General features: G+C 40.2%; 2 protein-coding genes across 2 annotated transcripts in view; both read left to right on the forward strand.

Moving 5' to 3' along the window:
* Positions 1-19,984, forward strand: part of LOC134841515 (leucine-rich repeats and immunoglobulin-like domains protein 2) — a 441,437-nt gene that overhangs the window by 279,138 nt on the left and 142,315 nt on the right. The gene's annotated exons all lie outside the window — the stretch shown is intronic.
* LOC134841638 (uncharacterized) lies at positions 9,392-10,171 on the forward strand. The gene has a single exon (XM_063857671.1). The coding sequence runs from the start codon at positions 9,392-9,394 to the stop codon at positions 10,169-10,171; it is 780 nt and encodes a 259-aa protein (XP_063713741.1).

A 19,984-nucleotide genomic window follows, 5' to 3' on the forward strand; every position in this document is an offset into this window, starting at 1 on the left:
GGCAATATGAGCAAAAATTCTGAAAGTACAAACTTGCAAAGGGGTAGTAGAAAGAGCCAAAAAGTTTAATTTGAACTCCACAAAATCAGGCTCTTCTACCTGTGACTGTTTACCATATAACTGGCTCCTTTTCCTTTTCCCCTATCTCACATAAGTTTCGGGCTGTATGTTTGGCATACGGACTAATGAGGCCGTGGCAAACATATTTGGTCTTAATAAATAACCTTCTAAAAGGTACAAAAAGGTACAAAAAGCCAAAGTACGAAAAGAACTCCTACTTTCAAATTCAATTTTGAAAAGTTTATTTAACGTTGTCATAATGCAATGAAAATTGGCGTGGTGAACAAACCGACAACTGTGAACAGATTTGTTCTTCATACTTTATAGCGTAACATCACGCATACCCAAAATAACACGTAAAACGGCTCTTTTTCCTTTTCCCCCCACCTCACACGAGTCCGTATCACACGAGTTCATAACAATCGAATAATGTGAACAAGTTTTTCTTTTGTAAAATTTTGCAGATGGGAAGGAGGAAAGGAAAAAGAGCCAGGGGGAACTGGAAAAGAGCCAATTCTTGCAACAATCTACGATCTGACAAACGAACAAAAAAATTACTTATAAAAAATCACAGGTGGGGGGAGGAAAAGAGCCACGGCTCTTTTTCCTTTTCCCTCCCACCTGCAAATTTTTAAATTTTAAGTTACTGTTCACATTGCCCGATTGTCATGAAAGTTGACATGCAGACTAACTAGGCCATGACAAACATATTTGGTTTTCATAGTTAACCTTGTAAAACACTCGTTAGACCATAAAGTTAATGTTTGAGTAAGGTGGGGGGGGGGAGGAAAAAGAGCCAGAGCCACATGGTTTTTACCAAGTTAAGTTTAGATTACTATAAACCTCTAAAGTTTGTCAAACGGCAATTTCCCCATTCCAAACACGTTTTTGAAGTGTTAATGCTACATAGCAATAAAGTTGAAAGTATGAAAGTATAGTATAAAGCCAGTATAGTTGCTTAGCAATACCAGCTATATAGCTCAGTGTATACATAGTGCGTTCCGGGGAGTTCGGCGTGAGTTCAATTCTCAGCTAAGTCGTTTCATTTGAGAAGCCTATTTGAGCCGAACCTGACAGAACATAAAATGCTAATATTTTAATCGGTTCCAAATTGGTTTGCAATTGAATTTCTGTTAATTAAACTGCGTGAACTAAGTATGAATTCATTGTAAAAAAAACACAAAAATCACACAAATCAGCTCATGAACAAGCCCACTTTTTATTTTGATACGTGTAATGTGGTTGCTAATTCCGTGCAATATAAATTCCTAAAATTCGCCTTTATTGATTCTCTTGAATTAAACCGATTCTGTTTCCTGTTTTTATTCGAGGTATAAAAAAGGCCAGAATATTTTGGTGCCGCGACTGGGGAATTGTTATCCGAAAGCAAAATACATCTGTACATTTTTGTGCGACCTCAAATTGAACGAAACCCATGCCAATGGTCAGATCTAAAACTCAAACTAGTGCAACCGACCAAAAAATCAAAAACAGGTCGATTGGCCGAAAGTCAGAAACTGTGAAAAACAACACAGTTAACGAAATCAAGAGGACATACCAGATCAAAAATTATAGGATTTGAGTTGTATAAAGCAGAGCAAATGGATGAATTTGTCTAAATCTGAGTTTGAGAAAACCGCTGCCTAACCGAAACAGTCAAAAATCCAGGAAAAGAGTCAGAACATAGTTGGTGTCGCTTGCCGAGCTTAGCCGAAGTTAGTGAATTAGCCGATACGATCGACAACTTTCGCCACAACAGCAAGCTACTTTTGTCGAGACAATCAGTTCCTGTAGCAGTATCATCCCGAAATCTGCCCTAGTCAAAACAAAGCCGACAACCCAGAAGGCCGACATCACACAAGGCCAAAAGTGGTATTTTGTGGATTCTTTGTGGATTTTTGTTCTGAAGCTCGGTGAACTCCCTGCAAAAAAAACTTGTGAGACCGACCCTTTTTTTTTTCTTTTTCCGTTTCTCAACTCAATTATGCTATAGCCTGACCTATGAATGCTATAATTCGTAGTTTTTTTTGTCATTATTAGGACTTGCTACATTTCAAATTTTGCTGTAAAATTACAAACGATGTTGTTAATTGCAAACCGATTAAGACCGTACTTTTTGCTGTGAAATTTTTTTTGCCCGAATTTAGAGCAAAGCCGGAAAACACCGTTTTCGTCTCCCCCGTTTAACCGTTTAAACCGTCAATCGTGTCGAGCAAAATTTTTTTAAGCGAATCCCTACCTCGGTTTCCTCCAGTGGTTGGATAATCTTTAAAAATTTGCTCGTCTCGCCCCGTTTTCGGCCGCATACCGCGTCGACCGTTACTACTACCGTTTCGCCGTAACGTCGTTGAGTTTAACCGATAAACCGTACGCGTTAACTTAAATAGTACTGAACCGAAGCCTTGGTAGAAACTTATAAACCCTCAGCTAAGGGTTCTTAAAATTATTATCGTCATAATTTTTTTTTATTTCTATGTGACGACTTTACAACAACAGACTCCATAAATTGACTTCCATTAAAACAACCGTATCGCTAATCACTTTCAATGGTGTTCATCATTGCTGCAAGTTCTTTCCATATTTCCGTAAATACATTACCATTAACTCTACAAAATCGCCTCGACGACAGTTTAAAGCAGTTACAGGTTTAAGCTTTAATTTGAATGCACATAACCGGCAAAAGACTGTTCAATATCTTTTAAGCAATTCCCCAAAATGTATGATAGAGAAAAATTTTATAATTTGGCTCGATGTTATAAATATTTCATTGAGCAAGCATAGATCAAACAGCGATAACCCACTTACACCAGAAAGTCTAATTGAAGTTTTAAAAGAATATAAAAACTAAATATCAGCAATTATTTACGTACACCGTCAAAATACCCCCAATATTTATGGACGTTTGATTGAAACAGGAATATTAACCATTGATGTGACCAAATATTTCATCTCAAAAAGAAAAGCTAGCAACAGAGATTTATTTCATCCTCCGGCATTTTTAGAAATAAAAAGTTTGAGAATCATTCGACGTTGTTTCCACAATCTGTCTGAACTTAGCAATAAATTTAAAAGTCGTCGACCAACTTCAAGGAAAAGAAAAGCAGATAAGCATGAGATTTCCCAAATGACAACAGTCGAAGAATATTTAACATTTGTTAGGCATTATAAATCTTGATTTTTTTTTTCATTAGTTAAATTCATCTTTAAGTTCAATCTTGTAGTTTGTTGTCCTTCTGTTCTTTAGCTTTGTAAAACCCTTAGTTACACCATAAAAAGGATGATTGTATCATGTGGGGGATAAAAAAGAGCCCTTGCTCCCATAACAATCGGGCAATATGAGCAAAAATTCTGAAAGTACAAACTTGCAAAGGGGTAGTAGAAAGAGCCAAAAAGTTTAATTTGAACTCCACAAAAGCAGGCTCTTCTACCTGTGACTGTTTACCATATAACTGGCTCCTTTTCCTTTTCCCCTATCTCACATAAGTTTCGGGCTGTATGTTTGGCATACGGACTAATGAGGCCGTGGCAAACATATTTGGTCTTAATAAATAACCTTCTAAAAGGTACAAAAAGGTACAAAAAGCCAAAGTACGAAAAGAACTCCTACTTTCAAATTCAATTTTGAAAAGTTTATTTAACGTTGTCATAATGCAATGAAAATTGGCGTGGTGAACAAACCGACAACTGTGAACAGATTTGTTCTTCATACTTTATAGCGTAACATCACGCATACCCAAAATAACACGTAAAACGGCTCTTTTTCCTTTTCCCCCCACCTCACACGAGTCCGTATCACACGAGTTCATAACAATCGAATAATGTGAACAAGTTTTTCTTTTGTAAAATTTTGCAGATGGGGAGGAGGAAAGATGCGTCGACCGTTACTACTACCGTTTCGCCGTAACGTCGTTCAGTTTAACCGATAAACCGTACGCGTTAACTTAAATAGTACTGAACCGAAGCCTTAGTCGAAACTTATAAACCCTCAGCTAAGGGTTCTTAAAATTATTATCGTCATAATTTTTTTTTATTTCTATGTGACGACTTTTCAACAACAGACTCCATAAATTGACTTCCATTAAAACAACCGTATCGCTAATCACTTTCAATGGTGTTCATCATTGCTGCAAGTTCTTTCCATATTTCCGTAAATACATTACCATTAACTCTACAAAATCGCCTCGACGACAGTTTAAAGCTTTAATTTGAATGCACATAACCGGCAAAAGACTGTTCAATATCTTTTAAGCAATTCCCCAAAATGTATGATAGAGAAAAATTTTATGATTTGGCTCGATGTTATAAATATTTCATTGAGCAAGCATAGATCAAACAGCGATAACCCACTTACACCAGAAAGTCTAATTGAAGTTTTAAAAGAACATAAAAACAAAATATCAGCAATTATTTACGTACACCGTCAAAATACCCCCAATATTTATGAACGTTTGATTGAAACAGGAATATTAACCATTGATATGACCAAATATTTCATCTCAAAAAGAAAAGCTAGCAACAGAGATTTAATTCATCCTCCGGCGTTTTTAGAAATAAAAAGTTTGAGAATCATTCGACATTGTTTCCACAATCTGTCTGAACTTATCAATAAAATTAAAAGTCGTCGACCAACTTCAAGGAAAAGAAAAGCAGATAAGCATGAGATTTCACAAATGACAACAGTCCAAGAATATTTAACATTTGTTAGGCATTATAAATCTTGCATTTTTTTTTCATTAGTTAAATTCATCTTTAAGTTCAATCTTGTAGTTTGTTGTCCTTCTGTTCTTTAGGCAACGAGACTCGTAGAAGTCTTGCAAGGATCCTCTCGTTCGGTATAGGACGCGGCTACTTAAATTGATTTTAGTTTGATTCCGTCAACCGACACTAATTTTTCTTTGCTCTTGTTTAAGAACAAAAAACAAATATTTCAAAATGGAGCTTGATCTCGGCCAGAAGCTAAACAAAATTTATCTTGCCAGCAAAGAATTGGAAACAAATCTTTTCGATTACCATGCCAAAATTACGGAATATGTGGGTGCGAATGATGGACCAGCTAAAATTGAGACGTACATCGAAAAATCTAGCATTTGCTTACAAAAAATTATAGAAAAAATGATGAGCTTAAATCTTTGTCTATGCACAGCAACAACGCTGCTGAAACAATATATCAACTTGAGTTTTACCTAGGATCTATCACTGAAAAAATGACGATGTATTAGGTCTAGCTAAAAATTACTTTAAATTAAACCTCGAGAGGACCAGGTAGAAATTGCACAAACCCCAACGCCAAGCGAATCCGTCCGTTCCAAGAAACCCCTTTCACAGCGTTCTAAGATTGCATCAATGACTTCGAGTGAGCGTCGAAGAGAGGCAGCCCTTGCAAAAATTAGATGCGAGGAAGTTGAACGCCAGGCAGAGGCTAAGCTTCGTTTGAAAAAGTAAGAGATCCAAATTCAGTCGATGAAGGGTCAACTTGAACTTGATGTGGTTGTAGAGGAAAGCCGTCAAAAGCTAGCTGAAGCAACTATCGAAGAGGCTGAATATCTGGAAAAAACCTCTCAAATCTGTGGACTTTGTCGTAGCAGGTCAAAATTGGCGAGGGCCGTTCAGGAGAACCAAACGGAGGAAGACCGGACAAGAAGTTGGGTGAACACTCAATTCGCAGCTCAGGAAGTAGTTCAGCCCGTGGCGCCAGTCCAAAGTGTCAACCTGGAACCTGCTTCCAAGTTCTTGTCATTTTCAGGTATTGAACCGCCTTTCAGTAGAAATCTTACGATGATTCACAACTCTCAACCAAGTGCAAATTATTTCGAAACCAAGTGTATAAACTCACAGAGAGTTAACGTCCCTCATACATCAAATACAAGTGTCAGCTTACCAAATCCAAATATAAAAAGTACGTATGAGCCACAGGAACAGCTACCTTTGAATACATATACAACTGAAACCTATTGATGCAGAGTAGTTTTCATCATTCTAATATCCGGACTAGCTCAATGCCCATTGCTCAACAAACCTTTTTCCCAAATAATTCTGCGAATTTTGTGTACCAACCGCTTTTACCCACTAACATTGGTCCTCTCAATCCTTCAACAGTCACTTTTGCCCCTAACTCAAATTATGTCACACAAACATTGATTGTGCACCCGTTCTCTAGCGGAGGAACAACTTTTTATGTCAGTAATCCTAATGCTGTAGACGCTGCTATCAATTCGAAACAGCTGATGGCGCCTTATACAAAAGAGAACAAACAATCTGGCCCAATTACGTCCTCGGGCAGTAAATCAATCACTAATAAAGATCTAGCTGAAATCTTGGCACTGAGCCAGAAAGGTCCCTTGCCTGAGTGAAAACTGTCTTCTTTCGACGGAAATCCATTGCAGTGGCCTGAATGGTTTGGTCAGTTCAAAAGCGCAATCGATGCAAACTGACATATCTCGAAACCCTCGTTTCAGGCAAAGCGAAGAATGCAATTGCCGAATTCGCTTACAGTGGAATGTTCTACAAGGACGCTTTGAAAACTCTGGAGAGGAAATTTGGACAACCACAGACGATTGTGGCGGCTCATCTTGAAAATTTTCGAATTTCCCCCCTCTCAAAATGCACAATTCAGAAAGCATTATCAATTTTGCTTCCTGTATATCCAGTCTTGTCGCTGTTTTAAAATCGTTAGGGTATGAGTACGACTTGAAGAGTACATCCGTTTTGAATCAAGTTATTTCAATATTGCCTCCAAATATGAAAGATTCGTGGTCTCTCCACTCTGTAAAGAAATGTTGGAGACAGTCAAACGTTTTAGATTTTAATGATTGGCTCCGCGACAAGGCTGAGGCACATGAATTTATGCGTGTGAGTGAGAGTAAGTCACGACCTGAGGAGACTCTAAAGACTAGTTTCCATAAACCACCTATAAAAGTTTTTGCCGCTGCTTCAAAAGTTGAAAAACCATTTTATGCTCCGTGCCTCCAGTGCAAGGGTAAACACCTACTCGGGAGTTGTTCTGTACTTAAGGAAAAGACCCCTACTCAACGAGCTCAATTCTCCGCACAAAATAGGTTGTGTTTTGCTTGTTTGCAACCTGACCACATGTTCCGAAAATGCCCTAAAGCCCGCAAATGCACTAAACCTGGTTGTGAAAGCACCCATAATGCCTTGTTGCATGGTGCTGAGAAAATTTTCAGCGTAAGGCCTGCAAACAAAGATTCAATCATTAGCAACAACACAAGCCAATCAAATTCAAACAATACCGCCCCGCCGAACCGGAATAAACCGCAAACTGCGTCATCGAATGTAGCCGTCTTACAAGAAACTAACGGGACTCCTTCCTGTGCTTCGATTGGAAATAAGTTCACACACAGACGTGACCACTGCTTTTGTAATGTGCTATTCCTGTTGTACCCACTCATGAGTCTCGACAGGCCTAGCACAGCGTTTAAATTTAACTGGCCAAAAGCTAGATATTCTGGTAAACAGCTTCAATTCCCACGCAACAAGTCGAAGTGAATGTTTTTGCCAATTTCGACCACCATGAACACTCGTTAAGGGTTACGCCGTTTGTGAAAGACAGTTTGAGCGTTGGTTCCAAAACCATTGACGTTCCCATTCTCCAAGACAGGTTTCCTCATCTGCAGCCAATTCAACCTATTGTATACAACTATTCCGACGTTGAGATGATATTAGTGCAGGATGTCTTTCATGCAATCAAGCTTCTCGAATACTTCCAAAGACGAAATCAAAATACTCCTGTCGCTGTCCGTATGCCCATTGGCTGGGTTCTCAGTGGCCTACTTCTATCACCAATTGGTGTTCGAGCCACCACTTTCAAGTGAAATATTGAAGACGTAGCACTTGCTGACCAAAAGAAGAAAAGGTACGAGCTAGAATCGTATGGCACGTTTAAACAAGCTGATCCCCGTTCCTCAGCTGATAAACGTGCTCAAGAAATTCTTGACTCTACCACGCTTCATGATGGCAGCCGTTATGTTATCGGAATGCTCTGGGCTGATGACAACAGGCATCTTTCCGATAAATTTTACTCTTCATTGGTCCAGTTTAAGTCTCTTGAAAAGCGTCTAGAGAAAGATTTAAACCTAAAAACTCAATACGCATCAGATATCCGAAATGATGTCGAGAAGGGTTACGTAGTCCCGGTTAGCCCTCACGACTCAAAACACCGTTCAGACCGAAAATGGTAGGTACCGCACCACCCAGTTATAAATCCGAACAAACCCGGCAAGGTTCGGCGCGTTTTAAACGGTGCTTCTGAGTTTTACGGCAAATCACTGAGTAACTCCCTTCTCGTCGGCCTCGATCTGCTTCAGAACCTTTAATCGTTTTAAGGCTCTTCCGAGAGCACAAATACGCAATTTCCGCAGATATCGAAGGCAGTTCGGCTTACTAGAAAGCGATCAACGTTCCTTGCATTTTTTGTGGCGAGAGGACGATATCGAAGATGCTTATGAAGGTCGGCTTACTAGAAAACGATCAACGTTCCTTGCATTTTTTGTGGCGAGAGGACCCCACATCAGATGTGAGTGTATTTCAATATACAAGGCATATATTTGGAGCGAAAGATTCTCCGACATGTGCTAACTATGCTCTTCGCCGAACAGCCGTCGACAATCAAGATCGTTACCCCGATGCCGCTTACGCCGTGCTAAACAACTTTTACATGGATGACAACCTTGTGTCTGTGAAAAATCCAGAAACTGATTTAATGGTAAGTCGCAGTTTAGTTGAACTGCTTAAGTTGGTTGGGTTTATTCTTACAAAATTAATTAGCAACGTTCCGAGTTTGTCTTTGAAACTAAATTTCCCTAAGACCAGCGCTAACAATAGTAAGGAAATTATTACCGATGCGATTAATCCGGAAACAGCATCGAATGTTTTCGGTCTCAAATGGGACCACGTCACCGATACTTTGGTTGTGAGCAGAGGAGTCAACCGCGAACTCAAAGACTCTGTTACGCAGCGATCGGTTCTTAGTTTTGTGTCCTCCGTGTTCGACCCCATAGGTCTTGTCGCCCCGTATACCGTACGCGCATGTTTGCTACTGAAAGATATCTGGAGATTGAGTGGCCAACAGTGGGACGACCCACTGCCAAATGAGTTGTGCCGCAGATTCACTGAATGGCACTCTGGCTTGCCAGTTTTAGGGCAGCTCAAAATACCTGGTTGCTATTTTTACTTCACAGTAGATGAGGTTGAGCTGCACATGTTTAGTGACAGCTCATTGGACGTTTTCTGTTCTGTAGCATTCTTTCGAGCTCAGAAAAACGCCGATTCCAAATGACAAAGAGCGTTTGTCTTCGGTAAAGCAAGAGTAGCCACGATGAAGATCCTTTCAATTCCGAAGTTGGAACTTCGGGCTGCGCTTCTTGCTAGTCGCCTGAAGAATGATATCGAGAAAGCTCTGACACTGAGTATTTCCAAAGTGTTCATTTGGACTGACAGCACAACAGTCCTTCAGTGGTTGAACTCGACAAGCAAACAGCCCGCGTTTGTAGCCAATCGAGTAGCCGAGATTCTGAAGTCAACATCAATTGACCAATGGTTCCATGTTTTGAGTGGAGACAACCCCGCTGATACCGGAACTAGAGGTACTACTGCTGATTCCCTCAAGCAAAGCAGTTGGGTAAACGGCCCTTCCTTTTTGAAAACTTTGGATTGGCCTTTCAATCTAAATGGGGAAGTTACTGAGAAAGTTCGACTGGATGGTCCGGTCTGCGATCTGAATGAGGGCTTAGAGGTCTCTTCAAATCTTTCGTGCACTGCAGTTTCGACTGACTTTGCCTTCTTTTGGGACGAGTACAGCTCTTTCTCCCAGATAAAGCGACAGGTCGCATATATGTTGAGACTCTCACCTAAGCATATACATTTCAGATCGCCAGATAAGGCCATAATTGATCCAGCAGAACTTGTCATTTCAGAGGAAAAAATTTTGCAACTTTTGCAGTTAGAGTCAGTTCCAGCTGAAAGTAAACAATTAGCAGCTGGAAAATATAGGAAAATATCATCGTATTCGCCTTTTATCGGGCCGAACGATTTAATTAGATCTACCGCCGTATCCAACGTCTCTCCGCAACCGCGTTCAAAACTCGCCATCCAATAATTATGGATAGCCGCCATCGCCGAATCCGATTGTTTCTCCGTTTTTATCACATTAAGCACGAACATCAGTCCGTCGACTACCTTTGTTCCGTCATTCATCAGCAATTTGTTGTACTACGCTTAAGATCTGCACTAAGAGCTATTGAAACACACTGGGTGTGCTGTAGAAAGCAAAAAGCAAAAACAGTTACTCCAATGATGTCTGACCTTCCCGCGGAGCGTCTAGTTTACCGCCAGCCACCGTTCTCGAACTGCAGCGTCCATTATTTTGGACCATTTCATGTAACCATTCGTCGATCTTCCGAGAAACGCTGGGGTTTTCTATTTACTTGCTTAACGACTGGCGGAATTCATATTGATTTGGCTCCATCCATAAACTACGGCAAAGGCAACAACGCCCGCTCCGCAAACCTATGGACCGTTTCCGGAAACTACACTCGGCCGCTCGTTAAGCTCGTTCCGATTCTCGCTCCTTCGGGGGTGGAGGATAATAATGGTACATAGCATTAAAGTTGAAAGTATGAAAGTATAGTATAAAGCCAGTATAGTTGCTTAGCAATACCAGCTATATAGCTCAGCGTATACATAGTGCGTTCCGGGGAGTTCTCACCTAAGTCGTTTCATTTGAGAATCCTATTTGAGCCAAACCTGACAGAACATTGAGCTGGTTCCATCCATGGTAATAAGTTCACGTTTGATGGCTATCGAGCTCTTTATTTCTAGGAGAGGAACTCCCTCAGTAATTTGGTCGGACAACTAAAACTTTGTAGGAGCCAAAAAAGAGCTTCTTCTGTGCATCAAAAATTGGAACGCAGAAGCTCCACTGTCGCTCGTACACAAAGGCATTAAGTGGCAGTATAATCCGCCAAGTGCACCACATCAAGGTGGAGCATGGGAGCGAATGGTGCGCAGTTGTAAGCGCGTGTTTTGTGCAAACTTAGAGTCAAGAAAGTTGACTGACCAGACTTTGAACACAACCATGTGCCTATTTGAAGGTTCACTAAACGCCCGTCCACTCACTCCCGTTTCCGACGACCCAGATAGTCTTGAGGCTTTGACGCCGATTCATTTCCTTTTAGGTCAGCACAGTCTAACGTTTCCGTCTGTAAGGTCGAGCGAAAACTATTCTCACTCTAAACGCTATGCCCGTGCGCAGTCGTACGCAAACGCAATTTGGCAGCGATGGTCAAGTGAGTACGTCCCTACACTCAATAAAAGAATTAAGTGACATGCTCCTCCCGAACGATCTGACAAAGGAACAAAAAATTACTTATAAAAAATCACAGGTGGGGGGAGGAAAAGAGCCACGGCTCTTTTTCCTTTTCCCTCCCACCTGCAAATTTTTAAATTTGAAGTTTCTGTTTTTATTGCCCGATTGTCATGAAAATTGACATGCAGACTAACTAGGCCATGGCAAACATATTTGGTTTTCATAGTTAACCTTGTAAAACACTCGTTAGACCATAAAGTTAATGTTTGAGTAAGGTGGGGGGAAGGAAAAAGAGCCAGAGCCACATGGTTTTTACCAAGTTAAGTTTAGATTACTATAAACGTCTAAAGTTTGTCAAACGGTAATTTCCCTATTCCAAACACGTTTTTGAAGTGTTAATGCTACATAGCAATAAAGTTGAAAGTATGAAAGTATAGTATAAAGCCAGAATAGTTGCTTAGCAATACCAGCTATATAGCTCAGTGTATACATAGTGCGTTCCGGGGAGTTCGGCGTGAGTTCAATTCTCAGCTAAGTCGTTTCATTTGAGAAGCCTATTTGAGCCGAACCTGACAGAACATAAAATGCTAATATTTTAATTGGTTCCAAATTGGTTTGCAATTGAATTTCTGTTAACTAAACTGCGTGAACTAGGTATGAATTCATTGTGAAAAAACACAAAAATCACACAAATCAGCGCATGAACAAGCCCAATTTTTAACTTGATACGTGTAATGTGGTTGCTAATTCCGTGCAATATAAATTACTAAAATTCGCCTCTATTGATTCTCTTGAATTAAACCGATTCTGTTTCCTGTTTTTATTCGAGTTATAAAAACGGCTAGAATATTTTGTTCTCGCTACAATTCTTAAAGAGAAAAAACCAAGGTCGTAACTAATGAGTTTTCTGGTGAACGAAGAACAGTGTGAAAAAAGACGAAAACTGAAAAATTGAAACAAAGTTCACAAATTGTTCAGGCGCTGTTTTTAAAGTTGACTTTTTAATGTTTTCATTTTGCGTAGTTTATGACATTGAATTCTGCTTTTAAAAACCGAAGTTTATGTCAGTTCGATATTCTTTGTTGACTTGTAATTTCCGATAAATACGGTTAATTTACGTATGAAATGAAATGTTGTCAATCAACCAGCTACCCGAAACCGATCTGCCTCAGAACCGAAATGAGGCAGAAATATGGTCAGCCGACCCGGACAGGAGCAGTTCCTGTATGTGAGAGCTGACCCGGCTGATCTTGGAGCTCTCACCTCTTCTCGCTCTGTTGGGGGGGGGGGGGGGGGCGAGGATGTTCTCGCTAGAATTCTTAGCGAGAAAAAACCAAGGTCGTAACTAATGAGTTTTCTGGTGAACGAAGAACAGAGTTCACAAATTGTTCAGGCGCTGTTTTTAAAGTTGACTTTTTAATGTTTTCATTTTGCGTAGTTTATGACATTGAATTCTGCTCTTAAATACCGAAATTTATGTCAGTTCGATATTCTTTGTTGACTTGTAATTTCCGATAATTACGGTTATCTTACGTATGAAATGAAATGTAGTCAATCAACCAGATACCCGAAAACGATCTGCCTCAGAACCGAAACGAGGCAGAAATATGAAGTTATTGGTTCACACATAAAGTCTGCTGTTGTTAGCTGCTTAAGGGAAAAAAGGCAAATTTGATGTGAAATCATGTTTATCTGAATTTTAGAAAACAATTTCATTTCATAAAAGGGCACGTGTGTTAAACATATCCGATTCTTGGACGTTTGACGAACGCACAAAAAACTGTGTAATTCCTATTTGAGCTGATCATTCAGGCTGTTATAACTCGTGGTACATAATTCTGTCATATCAATGAGTACATCCGTGTCCATAATGAGATCCAAGTCGTCTGCTTCTCTTCTGTCTAAAATGAACAGCAACCCTGACTCCACCAAACACGAGGTCATCCCCGAAGACTTGCCCAAGCTGCCTACTCCGCGCAAGAGCCAAGGTACAATGTCTTAACCTGGTAAATAAATATGTTAAGATTTTGTTGCCTTTCGATGCCCTTTTGATAAAAACAGGATACTGGTTTAGAAGTACGGTCACTCGTTTTTAGGCACTTTTTGGAAAATGTTGACCGTAAAATCGGCGCCTTTAGAAAAATTTTAGGGTCCTTCACCAAAGATGAATATCTGAAAATAGTACAAAGATGGACCCTTTGGGTCGGCAGGGGGTCCAATACCTGAGTGGGGGGGGGGGGGGTGGGGGGGTTAGCGTCGAATACATTAGGGGGTCGAATACCCCTAAATCCGCCTCTGGTCCCATTCAAAAGCTCGCTTAGAAGTTTGGTCCCGCCAGACCACTTGAAATATACTTTTTCAAGTGGATGAAAACAAGAAAGGACACTTTAAAACATTTCTTCGTTTAGATATTCCACTAACATTTTCTTCGAAAAGGAACTATCAAAAATATTAATTCACTGGCAAAACGTTTACAGAACTTTTAGAACAAATTAAGCGCAAATTCTGGCTTCTACTCTCTGAAATGCCTTTTTTAACAACCTTCATTCGATTTTCATCAATGCTTTTACATTGACCAAGAGCAAATGATCAGAGCAACCCTTTATGAAACTACAAATATTTGGTTTTAATGACTTACCAATGTTTCCCGGGTCTGAAAATGACAATTTTCTTGATTTGCACTAATATTTTCACTTCGCGTGAAAAAGTAATAAACAACCGAGTTTAGGAACCATTTCACACTGATTATTTCATATTTTGTTGAGAAATTTTCACGTCGCACAAACAATTTTTTTTCCACACTAGAATTTATACTAGTGGACAAAATTAACACTAGTGTTTACACTAGTGGACAAAATTAACACTAGTGTTTACACTAGTGGACAAAATTAAGTCTTTTTTTCTCTCTCTAATGTGTTTTTAATAACCACTTTGGACCACATTTCCTTCAAAATTCAGCAACATTTTTACTAAGACTAAAAACAAATTATCAGAGCTACTTTTTGTGAAACTAAAGAAGTTTGGTTTCAAAGACTTGCCAGTGTTTTCTGAATCTAAAATGCCACTTATCACCATCCGCACTGAGTTTTTGTAAACGCGTGAAACTGTAGGAAACAGCTGAGTTTAGTAAAGTTATAGCTCAAATTGTGTCTAGTTGCATGAACAACTTTTATTCTCCGCTTATCCAAGAAAGAGTTCATTTCGATGCAACACTTGGTGCAGATGTGGAAACTTGGTGCAAAGTTTGTTCGTTCCATTCAAGGTAGCTACGATCATTTGATATTGGTCTATTTAAGATCTCAGTGAAGGTTGGATAAAATCATCCTTTAAAACAGATATTTTATAGGGAAATATCCTTATTTTGCGCTTAATTGTATCGACCAGTGGGCTCTTTTTCTTTTTCACCCCACCTCACATAAGCATCAATTTTCTGGTGTAACGAGGGTTTTTACAAGTTAAACATGAAGATCGAATATGTGTGTCATGACCTAGAAAATTCGGATGCCAATTTTTGTAACATTAGGATAACCTGAACAAAATTTCACTAGCAAAAATTTGAAGAAAGAGGAAAAAAGAGACCACCAGTGTACAACAATGCAACTTTTACTGCAAATGAGAAAAGCTATAACTTTCAGACTCGGATGACATTGGTAACTGATTAAAACCAAATAGTTATAGTTTCATAAAGAGTAGCTCTGATCCTTTGTTCTGGATCACCGTAAAAGTCTTATTGAATTTCAAATTAAATGTTTTCCAAGATGTACATTAAACCCAGGCATTTAAGAGAGGTAAAGTGTGAATTTGCGCTGAATTTTGCCTACTAGTGTAGAAATGATCTCTAAAAACGTTTTCCTGTCCACCTTTGCTTTTCAAATTCAAAAATGAAGGTCTATTTAAAATGATTTTTATGCTGTGAGCTGCATTAAAACATGTCCACAAGAACAAGTGAACAGGTTGTCACAACATTTCTTTCATGCAACATGCCGTGTGAACAGTTTCCGAACAATTTTAATTAAGATGTGTTTTTTATGTTAGGTCTGAAGAACAAATTTATTCACAGTAGCTATAGCTGGTTTGTTCACTATGCGAATTTTCATTGCATTATGACAGTGAAAATTTACTTTTCAAAACCAAAATTAAAATGTGGGGGGGGGGGTAGAAAAGTTCTGTTTGTTCGATTTTGTGATTTTTGAGACGCTGTGGAAGAAGTTTTCATTCCTTATATCAAACTTAGTTTTTTTTTCAAAATGACTCCCCAGTGTGCTGCCGTATTTCCTTTTCAACATTCATCACTTTCTATAGCCTTCAACTCCACAGACTTAAAAAAACTGACTAACGCGACAACTTGCAACAAAAGAAAACTCGAAAATGTTCAGGAAAGCGACATTTCGAAAAGTTTGAAAACTAAGTTACTGGAAACTTGGTATGTCTTGGCGTAATTGTCCAATCTTTCGTATGCTAGTGCGATGCGGTAAACTGCGTCTAAGATTTTGGTAGATCGGAATTTCTCCGTCTGCGCCTCCTTATTTGACTTATTCACAGTGAATACTTGTCGTAAAGTTCTGAGCTCCAGTGTTTCTAGATTGCACCGTGTTTCGATTGAGGAGTTCATCCTGCTCTTTCTCCCCAGGCAGAGATCTAAGTTGAAATTGAGCGTTTGCTCCGCCTCCGTGCCGTTTTTTGTTGGATTTCCGCCGGCAGCGCCGTAATCTTTGTCGCTGTCAATGTGCTGTCGAAAAAAAAATACCATAGGGTTGAACCCATGCTTCGTTTTTTCCCCCAGCAAAAACGAGTAACCCAGTGATCCCATAGAATTGGTGCCTCCGTGCACTTATTCGGCCGAAACGCCGTGATCCCATGTGGACTCTTCCACGTTCCCGTGACTTTTCCTGCTTGCTTCGCCATGTGAAAAACCAATTATTCGGTACGTGAACTCAAAACTAAAATATCTCAAACTGTACTTCAATTCATAATAACATCAACTAATCTAAAGCGAGAGCAAACTGAATGACGAGATGGTAGGTACTAATTATTTCAATCCAAAACCACAGACAGCACTAAGGGCGTCAATAAATAAACTCAATCAAACTCAAGCTGTTCGTATGAAAAGTTTATGTCTGACATTTTCTCTAATTTAAGTTGTTTAAACTGTAATTTAAAATTGCACTAACCATAATTCACTTGAGAGTTCTAGACCAAAACTCAATTTTCTCCCTGGGCATACAGTTTTGAAGTGTTGCTTCATTTTTCTTCGGTATCCTAAAGCACGATTACACTTCAGTTAATGTCCCTTTCCAGTGCTTCTTCTCCCTTCTTTCTTCCCTCATTAAAAAGCTGTCAATCATTACTCCCCGACTTTTGAAACTGGGGTTCACATTCTTGAACTTTGTCGCGATCCCTTATCGTCCAAATCTTGCGAGTCCTGACTTGAATAGGACACTAGCCGTTGTTTTCGCGGTCTTCCCGTATTCTTTTTAGCCCTCCAATTCCAACGCTTGTCTCCGCTCGATCTTCGGTTTACACGCGCTGTACTACTCGCTTTCGCCCTTAGTGCCCTTTCGCCTGCGTTTGTTTTCTCTGTTGGTTGTTCTTATCCGTTGTAATTTCCTCCTTTTTTGCTTTCAACACCTCCCTAAGGAACGCCTCCTTAAACCGGAGGGTTCCAGGATCAAAACCAGGAGCCAGCCGAGATCCAAATCTCCGAAATCCGAGTACGAACCGACACTGTTGCCTGTTGCCCTGTGCAAGGGCTACCAAAGAAAAGGCGAAAGAGGCCCCCGACAAGGCCCAATCGGGCGACGACGATGACCCTCGACCTAGGCCGTTTGGGGGTCTTTCTCGGTAGGCGACAATGTCAGCGCCCAGTTTTTATTTTCCTCAACACCGCTTTTCCTAAGCACAGACCTGTTATCCGGTGTTAGATGCCTTGGCGTCCCTGGAGCCATCAGGTTTATTTGCACCCTTGGCGTCTTGTGTGTCTCCATGCCTAGTGACTAACTGATCTTCCGCTAGCTTTCGCGGCTGGTTGATATGCTCCACGCTATATTTGTTGTCCGGTCTTCCGTTCCAGTAAGTCAGAGTCGAATAGGGCAAGCGATCGCCATGCGGGTCTTTATTATCTAAATGCACACTTTTTTGTCGTAAACCTTTTTCACTGTTGAGTTTTTGCAGCGAAGGTTTTTTCGGAAGTATTTGTGGGCCGTATTGGCCTCCAGATCATAATTTGCCCACAGTGGCGTGATTCTTAATGTAGTTTTCGGTGAAAATCTGCGGGCGCTAAGTGTGCGCTCTACCATTGATTCTAGATTACCATGGTTTTCTCTTTTGCATTCGTTAAGACAAAAATCTTTCAACTATCTATAGTACGATCAACGCAGCCCTGGGATCTATGATTGTTTACAGGCGACTATATGTTTTCAATTCCGTCGTTATTGCAGAATGGTTTTATTGCTTTTGTTGTGAAACTGGACCCTTGGTCCAGGTAACTTTTTCCTGGCGTCCCATAATGGGAGATGAAGCGTTAAATTTTTTTTAGAGATTTGTCAGTTTTATTTTTATTACAAATTATGGCCGAGGCCACGGTGAAAGCCAATCCAACGAGGAAGTTTGTGTCCGATTCGTTTAAATACTTGATGGGTCCCGAGAAGTCAAATTGTAGGCATTGGTTCGGTTCCTTCGGCTCATATACTTTTCCAATGTCGCCTTTGGCGCACCTTGGTTTGAGACTTTCACCTGCTGTCGTACTCTAATGGCATCCGTCTGCGGCTGCCACCAGACTCCTGTGGATGTAAAAAAGTCACACGAACATATTTCCTTGTCCATGATGGAAACTGTGGGTCCTGTTAACCACCGCTGTTCTAAGACGCATTGGAATCACTAGACGCTCGTCTATCCACTGACAGTTCATCTTTACATGGAAGTCGTTGACTTGTTGGCCCAGGTACGGTCCGGTCCCATCTCTCTGACTTTCTGTTCTAGTTCTGGCTCTTTGTCGACAACCTTCTCCTCGGCCGCTTTCGTTTGTGGATCTCCCTTGTAATTTACTTCGATTAGCTTGAAGCTGAACAATTCTGGTAGTGCATCTTTTTTCCTTACTAATTTGCATTCCCCTTGGATAACACTCATCACCCCTTAGCTGGGTATGGCGGCGGATAAATCTTTTGCCCAAACGCCGACGAAGTTGAAATAACTGTGTTGGTTTTAACATCCCTTGTTCCTGTTGACACGGCCTCCAATCTTGCATCCAAAACCTCAATCTCTTGCTACTTCCGCTCGTAATATCTGGGTGTTTTATTAATAGTTTGAACGGATTCTTTAAATAAATAATCATCATTGGAAAATTACGAGTGTTTGGAATGAAAGGAAATTTCGGCTCACTTAATTTATATGCGGTAGTAAAATTGACTATTTTTGCGCCTTTTCGGTCGTTGCACTTTGTTATGCAATTATCTGCTTAGTGATTGGTCGACGTTTGAGCGCATCTTTTGTCGATGTTCAGTTTGCGGCCCTCATCCGGTGGACTTTTGCCATCGTATTTGCCTACTGCACTTTTAGTGGCTGAAACATTTGATACATGTGATTTGGTTTTCGCAGCCCCGGGGGTGCTTTCTCCTGTGAATTAACCGAGGGATTTACTAATTGAGCGTAATTTAGCAACTGTAATTGTGTTATTTTACACGCTTAATCGCGATGCATTACGGAAGGGATGCCTCTATAAGTAATCAGCCAATCAGACTTTTGCTCCTGGCATAATTTTGATTTCAAAATCAATTGGAATTATTCCATCGATTCAGCGGGTTAATCGGCTGAAAATAGTTTTGTTTTTCTTATTGTTTCCCTTTAGCAGTGTCACCAGCGCTTTATAATCGTTTACGACTCTAAATATCTACCAAAAAAATTATAAAATATCCTAAAATATTCAGAACCTTATGCAGCCTTATGTAGTTTGTTTGTAAAGTTTTTTTTGTCAGCGAATTAAATTGCTCGCCGTTCCTCCAAGCCGAGTTGTTCCAGTACAGCTCCTAGGTCATTCCGCTAGCGCTGGCGGGTAGTATGCAGACTGTGTAAGGATCCCATAAAGGATTACAGTTGCGACAAGGACTTGGGAGGATCTAGAATATCTATTGGGTCGGTTTTTCTTAATGGGGGTTGTTCTGAATTTGTTACGCCGTGCTCCAACCATTCGCATCCTTTTCTTGCGAATTTGAATTTCTTCACTTTCAGCGCCGTGTTTTTCTATCGAATTTTTTCAGAATTTTCTCGACCAGCGCGATGTATTCAATTTCGGATTCTTTAGATATGACTAAGATATCGTCGATGAAGGAGGGCGCCAGATAAATTCCCAAAGGATTGCGTCATGGCCCGTTGAAATTCCTCAGCCATTTTTGTTAGTCCATAGAACCCCGCCTTAAAACGGTTTATTCGCTCCCTTAGAAAAAATAAAACTTTTAGCGTGTATCGAAATTCAGTGGTAGTTGTCCTTACGCATACTTAAGGCCCATTGTTGTGAGAAACAGGTCCCCTTTTTTCCGTTCGCCCATTTTTTGCCCCACGATATCCATTATCTTTTCGATAATGGGCTTTTGATATTTATTTTTACGGAGC

The sequence above is a fragment of the Symsagittifera roscoffensis genome, chromosome 3 (assembly GCF_963678635.1).
Source record: "Symsagittifera roscoffensis chromosome 3, txSymRosc1.1, whole genome shotgun sequence".
Classification (NCBI taxonomy): Eukaryota; Metazoa; Xenacoelomorpha; order Acoela; family Convolutidae; genus Symsagittifera; species Symsagittifera roscoffensis.